This window comes from Carettochelys insculpta, chromosome 9, assembly GCF_033958435.1.
Source record: "Carettochelys insculpta isolate YL-2023 chromosome 9, ASM3395843v1, whole genome shotgun sequence".
NCBI classification, from domain to species: domain Eukaryota; kingdom Metazoa; phylum Chordata; order Testudines; family Carettochelyidae; genus Carettochelys; species Carettochelys insculpta.
Window position 1 is genome coordinate 44,763,459 of NC_134145.1, and position 7,289 is coordinate 44,770,747.

The window sequence follows — 7,289 nt, forward strand, 5'->3', positions numbered from 1 at the left end:
CTATCACTACCATTGCGCAATGTCATTCGAAGCTACTGTTCCACCATCGCCTCCGACCATTCTACGACCAGTGGCAAAAGATCACCACAGACAAATGGGTACTGGAGATCATAGCCATGGGTTACGCGATTCCCTTCCAATCACTCCCACTGCCACGACCTCCACCCAGACCCCACCTAAAGGATGCCTCCCACGAAGTGAGAGTCAAGCAGGAGGTAGGCCATCTTATGCTTATAGGGGCAGTGGAAAGAGTGCCGGAGCAACTCCGAGGGAAAGGGTTCTACTCAAGATACTTCCTCACAGAGAAAAAGACAGGAGGCTGGAGGCCCATCCTAGCTCTTCGAGGCCTCAGCTGGTACTTGCGCAATCATCACTTTCGGATGATCACAGTCGCCTCTATACTTACAGCACTGGATGATGGAGATTGGTTCGCAACCTTCGACTTACAAGACGCGTATTTCCACATAACTATTCACCCGGCTCACAGGCGTTTTCTCCGGTTTATGGTAGGCAAAGAACATTTTCAGTACAAGGTTCTGCCGTTCAGCCTCTCCTCGGCCCCCAGAGTCTTCACCAAGACCATGGCAGTGGTGTCAGCCTACCTGCACAGACAGGGGGTGTTTGTATTCCCATATCTGGGGGGGGAAAAAAAAAAGACTGCCTACTGAAAGGGGCCTCAGAGGAGGAGGTACTTTGCATGATACGCCTCACAGCAGACACGTTCTCTTCGCTGGGCCTGGTCATCAATCTGGCAAATTCAAAGATAAACCCTGCACGGGACATAGAGTTCATAGGGGCACGTATAAATTCCATCACAGCAAGGGTTTATCTACCAGATGCCCGCTTTCGCGCCATTGGTTCCCTCGTGCAAGTCATCACCTTCAGCCCTACGGTGCCAGTTCTGACGTGCTTACAGCTGCTGGGCCACATGGCAGCAGCAACGTTTGTGGTACAGAACGCCTGATTGCATGTGCGCAGCATGCAGCACTGGCTGGTGAGCGTCTACAAACCGGCAACACACACCGTCCACAGGGTGGTGTCGCCCACGACAGAGGTGCGCAGATCCCTGCAATGGTGGGTGAACCCCAAGAACATGCTAACGGGTGCCCTTTCACCAACCACAAATATCTGTTTTTCTCACTACCGACGCCTCCCACATAGGGTGGGGAGCACACATGGGCGAAAAGGTGACGCAAGGACTGTGGTCCTCCATGGAACAGTCACTGCACATAAATATACTGGAGCTCAGAGCAGTGTTCAACGCCTGCAAACACTTTTGAGACCATATACAAGGCAAGTAGTCGGGATCAGTACAGACAATACCTCCACCATGTTTTATATAAATCGGCAAGGAGGAGCTCGGTCCTGTGCCTTATGTGTGGAAGCAGTCCGATTGTGGAACTGGTGCATCGCCAACAATATAACCTTGAAAGCCTTGTATTTACCAGGCGCTCACAATGTGAAGGCAGACCAGCTGAGCAGGCGCTTCGCACTCACGAACAAGTGGCAGATCTGTTCCGATCTGCTACGACCGATTTTTCACGCATGGGGATTTCCCCAGATAGACCTTTTTGCCACTCAACACAACAAGAAGTGCCCACAATACTACTCCAGGGCAGGACTGGTACGGGGGTCCCTGGGGGACGCATTCGCGATCTCCTGGAGGGGCCCCCTGCTCTACGCATTTACTCCCACAGTGCTTTTCCACAAAGTCTTGCAGAAAGCCAGGAGAGAGAGAGCCCGAATGATCCTAGTAGTCCCAACGTGGGATCGACAGCAATGGTTCCCCTTACTCCTGTGCATGTCGGACCGTCCACCAATGCCCCTTCTCGTGGCGCCGGATCTGCTCACGCAAGCCCGGGGTCCATAGTGCATCCACACCCCCGAGGCCTGCGACTGCAAGCATGGTTAATCCATGGCTCAGCTCCCTAGAGAGCACATGTACGGAGGGAGTGCAACAAGTCCTAGAAAGTAGCAGGAGGACTTCCACCAGGAAGACCTATAAGTAAAAATGGACTCGATTCACTGCATGGTGTTCTACCAAGCAATTAGCCCCCCTTGCTGCACCTATACCTGTAATACTAGAGTGTTTACTGGACCTCAAGAGAGGGGGACTCTCCCTATCCTCCTTGAAGGTCCACCTTGCCGCTATATCGGCTTTAAGACGTGAAGAGGAAGGGCATACGTTGTTTGCCCATCCCATGGTTACCAGGTTCCTCAAAGGGCTGGTAAACCTATACCCCCTTGGAAACCGCTTCCACCTTCGTGGAGCTTGGACCTGGTGCTTAATGCGCTAACGGGACCACCATTTGAACCCTTAGCCACGGTTTCCTTCCGTCTCCTTTACGATAAAGATGACCTTCCTTCTTTCGATCATGTCAGCTAGCAGGGTGAGCGAGCTTGCGGCAGTTATGGCATCGCCACCCTTCACAGTAATTTCCAAGGAGGCGGTAACCTTATGGCTGCATCCAGCCTTTGTTCCCAAAGTTTCTTCAGAGTTTCATATTAACGAACCTATTATTTTACCCTCGTTTATCCAAAGCCTCATAACTCCAACAAAGAGGCGCGCCTACGCCTCCTGGACGTGAGGAGGGCACTGGCTTTCTATATAGACAGGACTAAGTCCTTCCGGAAAACGGATAGACTCCTAGTCTCTCTCGCTCCCAAATCAAAAGGAGAAGGTCTCTCTTCGCAGAGAATCTCGAAGCACATCGTATCCTGCATAAAAATGTGCTATGAACTTAGACTCCTTTACTGGCGGCATCAACAGCCTTTTTCAAGGGCATTGCGCTAAAAGACATTTGCAGAGCGACGACCTGGTCATCCTATGACACCTTCGCCAAGCATTATGCCCTTCACAGGGTATTCCAAGAGGATACCCGTCTCTCGACAGCGGTCCTCTCGGGGACAAGCTGCACATAAACCGATTACCCACTTCCTATCTTGGGTTACTGCTGGGTAGTCACCTGTCGTGGAGCACCCACGGGGACACTCGAGGACGAAAGAGAAGTTACTCACCGTAGTAACGATGGTTCTTCGAGATGTGTCCCCGTGGGTGCTCCACCACCCGCCCATCCTCCCCGCTTCGGATCTCTGTTTAGTATTTTTCAGGAGCATCCGAGGCGGTTGGTCAAGGAACTGGTGGGGACCGGATCGCGCACGTGGCTGGGAGCGCGTAAGGGAGCGGCGCGCGCCAGCCTATGCGCAGTCTGGCAGAAACTGCTGAAAAGATCCGACCTGCGGCGCCGGGGTGAGCTCGACACCTATCTTGGAGCACCCACGGGGACACATCTCGAAGAACCATCGTTACTACGGTGAGTAACTTCTCTTTCTCTAACCTAACCTATCTATTCACCCAGACTGCTTCCCTTCTATCCCAACTTACTCAGAACTAGGGCTACACTTTGTAGCCTGCACTCTGCTCCTTGCATCACATAGCACAGCTGAATGAGGTAGAAGAGTTGTGTTCAATGGCTTTTTAAAAATTCCCCCTTAACAGTATAAAATACTCTGCCACGATGGCCTATTCACTGGAAGTCAGTTTTGCATTGGTTGCAAGCCTGAGGAGATGAGCGTTGGTTGGATTTTGTTCAGGATACTCTGTACTGCTGCATCTTCACCACCACCGCACAGAGAAGAACAGTCTTCAATGTCATGGTATCAAATTTTTAAAAAACTCTCCTTTGGTCTACATCCCTCTGGGTCCTTCCGATCTGGGAGGCTGTTCTTATGTGGAACCTTGATTGAGTCTTTTAGCCTTAATGGGATCTCCATTCAATTGTCTGGCATCTTGTTACTTTGTGCTATTGTGTTAGAGAACTGCATTCCTGGTAGCAATAACATCTGCATGGAGAATGAGAGAGTTGCTGGTTCTGAGGGCAGTGTCTCCTACACAATTCTTCAAAGACAAACAGACTTGATAGCCACAACCAAATTTTTTATCAAAGTGGTTTCTCTTTCATTTGAACCAGGTGAACTATTTACCTGTATTGTTTCTTATGTCACATTCACCTATAGAGAAGCAGCATCTCCACACCTTTGTCAGCCAACATCTAACCTCCTGTCTGGACAGGACTAAACTGTTTTGTGCTTTGCCTCATTTGTGTCATATGCACAGATTGTGTGAAGAGTCAAGTAGTATCTTCACAAATGATATCCATGTGCGTAATATCTGTCGTCAGGACTGCGTATGAAATAGCTTCATCTGTGCCCCTCAGCAGGTGCAAGCTCATTCTGTGAAGGTGCAAGAAATACCTGTAGCATTTCTCAGTGGCATTTCCAAACTGGACACTTGCAGGGCTGCTTTATGATTGTCAGTATGCTAATGAACCATTATACCACAACTGCGTTTTTCAGGGCAGATGCAGGCTTTGGTAAGAAGATACTGCAGTCCTTCTAGCAGTGGGGGTGTTAGTGCTTGTAGGTCACCTAAGTAGAATACTGTAACTGTGGTTCTTCAATAGCTTGGTGGTAGAGTATTTGACTGTAGATCAAGAGGTTCCTGATTCAGATGCAGGTTCCCCCTCTTATAGAGGAGGAGGGATAGCTCAGTGGTTTGAGCATTGGCCTGCTAAGCCCAGGGTTGTGAGTTCAATCCTTGAGAGGTCCATTTAGGGGTCTGGGACAAGTGGGGGGAATGGGGGGATGGTGCTCATTCCTGCCAAGAGGGTAGGGGACTGGGCTCAATGACCTCCCAAGGTCCCTTCCAGCTCTATTAGATGTCTATCTCCATATATATAAATCAAGTGATGCAGACATGTATTCCTCAATCCTCTCTTCAGTAGAATCTTGTTTCTGGGTGTCTGGTGCAAAGTAGCTAAGAGAGGTTCAGAGCAGTGCTGCTCCATGTAGCCACAGGAGGGATAAGCAATTCCAGTTATGGGAGCTGCCAGCCAAACTACATCTCTGATGAGCTGGGTGTGTGTACACATAAATAGAATACATGTCTGAATTGCATCTGAAAGAACCACAGTTACAGTTAGTAACCATTTCCTATGGCTATAAGTGCCTTCCTTGTTTCTGATGCTTTCTGAAAGTGGTTAGTGTCTTAGCCCTTACCCAAAAGAACATAATGCTGAATCTTTAATGAAATCTTCTCTTCCTATTGTTTGTTGAGCATTCAAGTTAAATAATTTTAAAAATAACATAATTCTAAACAGTTTCAGTAATGTCCCCACCCATGAACAGAATTTTTCTTTTAATAGCCACTATGTCATAAATGTTCGAGTTCTTTAGTCACCAGTAGTGCTTTTCAGCAAAAAGGTATATTAGACCAGAATTTCTAAGGTGACAGCAAGCAAGAGAGAAACTCTTTTTTGGAAAAAACACTTTCAGGTATAAAGAAGCAAGTCACCTTTAAAAGAATTTGAAGTATTTATTCCCGCACTTCACTGTTAATAAGAGAGAGTTTTAAGTCAGTTACCACCACTGGCATTGTATATTCAACTTTCTGGTTGCACGTGACCTGATTACCATAGGGCTTCCTTATCTGTTATGTGAGATATAGGATAAGGGACAAGGCACAGATAAGCACATTAAAATGATTGTTCCTTGATACTCTTGGTTGATCTCATGAATTATATTAGCATTGTTTGTGTTTCTTGAAAAATTTAAAGATTTTCACAAAAACAATTAGGTTTCATTTATACATGTGGCTGAGAAAAGATCTTTACGAATAGTGAACCAAACAGATGCTTCCTACTGAGTCTACAGAGAGAGTAAAACAATATATTTATCCATTTCTATTAATTGATTGTTGATTCTGAAACATAACTTAAAACAATACTAAATGTTAACTTCAGTCATTTCACTGCTGGTCATTGTTAAAGAAAACTCCAGCTTGCTTCTTTAGGATTGTAGATGTATCTTGTAGTTAGCCTGGGACTACAAGGCCAAGTCTTGAAGTTATTTTCCCAACAAACTCTTCCTGTTAAGTTAATAGGCTCACAGTAGATTTACTAGCATACTTTCAATACACGTTATTGTTCCTAACTGAACTAAAAGAAAAGATGTGTGTGGAAGTAACATGCTGCTTAGCAAAGTAGTAGAATTGATTCTTTTGCTTTTGTATTTCACAGGATCATACAGGAACACAGCTCTGCTCAAAACCTATACAGAAAAGATTTGCCTCTTAGCTGGACATGTTAATAATTACTACAATTTATGTATCTTACCTTCTGCTTCAGCAGACAGTCCTACCCAGAGAATAACCACATCTTTTGTTGTCACTTCTGAATTGGATTCTAAAGCAAAGGTGCTAATTAGAAGTTTTGAACTTGAACAAGGATATAATTCATTGGCATCTCAGACAATACGTATGCAAAATACCAAGACTGAAGAAAAACTGCTTGAACCTGGTGAATCTAGTTGGAAACAGAAAGGAGTTCCAAAACGTGAATATACACTTCAGCCGTCAGCTACAAGTTCAGGGGGACTTTCTCCCAGTGGGATACAGTGGGTATAACATTAAGGCATTAGATGTATTGGACTCCTGCATCTTGGAAAAAGTAAACATTGAGTTGTATTTTTAATAAAAGAGAAGGAGAGCATCTCAGTCTTTTAGTTTGGGAAGGAAAAATAATACATCAGAAAATTTAAATGTGTTGGTAATTTTATCATGAACATGGACAATGTTGTGTGAAAGTGAAGTATTTGCAAGCACAAGAAGATATGGTACATTGAATTGCACTGAAACAAATGTAAATCCAGAAGGGATTATATTAGATTTACATTACTGAAAATTACGAATGAGAGTACTTTTAATAAAACCTATATCTAAAAGTTGTAAGTTGTAGAGCAACAGACAAGGCATAAGCAGGCTGTGGGTTAAAATCTAGTCCAAGAATAAAATGTAAATACAAAAAAGTTGAGAACCTATAAAATTTAGTCTGAAATCTAGTGGATACTTTATCCTCCATTCACAGTATAGTGTCATTTTAATGCATGATGATTTATTAAGGGAGCAGTTTCCTCTTTACTTATGTGTCTTGGCTTTTAAAATTTTTGGTTTGCCTATCTTTAATGTTTTTGAGAGTTTTTTTTGAAAAGATACAAAAAAACTAGTAAGCACGCATTCAAGAGGGATAGTTTTGAATAGGTGTAAAGTCTCTTTAAAAATGTCGGGGCAGAGGGATGTTTGCAAAGCTGAGGTAACATTAGTGAATATTGACTATAATGATTCACATAGTAAATTATAAAGCCAATTTTTTTTCATTGAGCTTTTAAATCTTTCTCATGCTGTGCATAGTAAGATAGAGGCATAATTCTTTTCAAATATACAAATAAGTAAC

At 44.7% G+C, this 7,289-nt stretch overlaps 1 protein-coding gene across 1 annotated transcript in view; it reads left to right on the forward strand.

The window, feature by feature from the left end:
• Positions 1-6,463, forward strand: part of KIF14 (kinesin family member 14) — a 109,935-nt gene extending 103,472 nt beyond the window's left edge. Inside the window, exon 29 of the mRNA XM_075002959.1 lies at positions 6,078-6,463. Within this exon, the coding sequence (XP_074859060.1) occupies positions 6,078-6,463 (386 nt within the window). The remainder of the gene's footprint in view (positions 1-6,077) is intronic.
• The last annotated feature ends 826 nt before the right edge of the window (positions 6,464-7,289 follow it).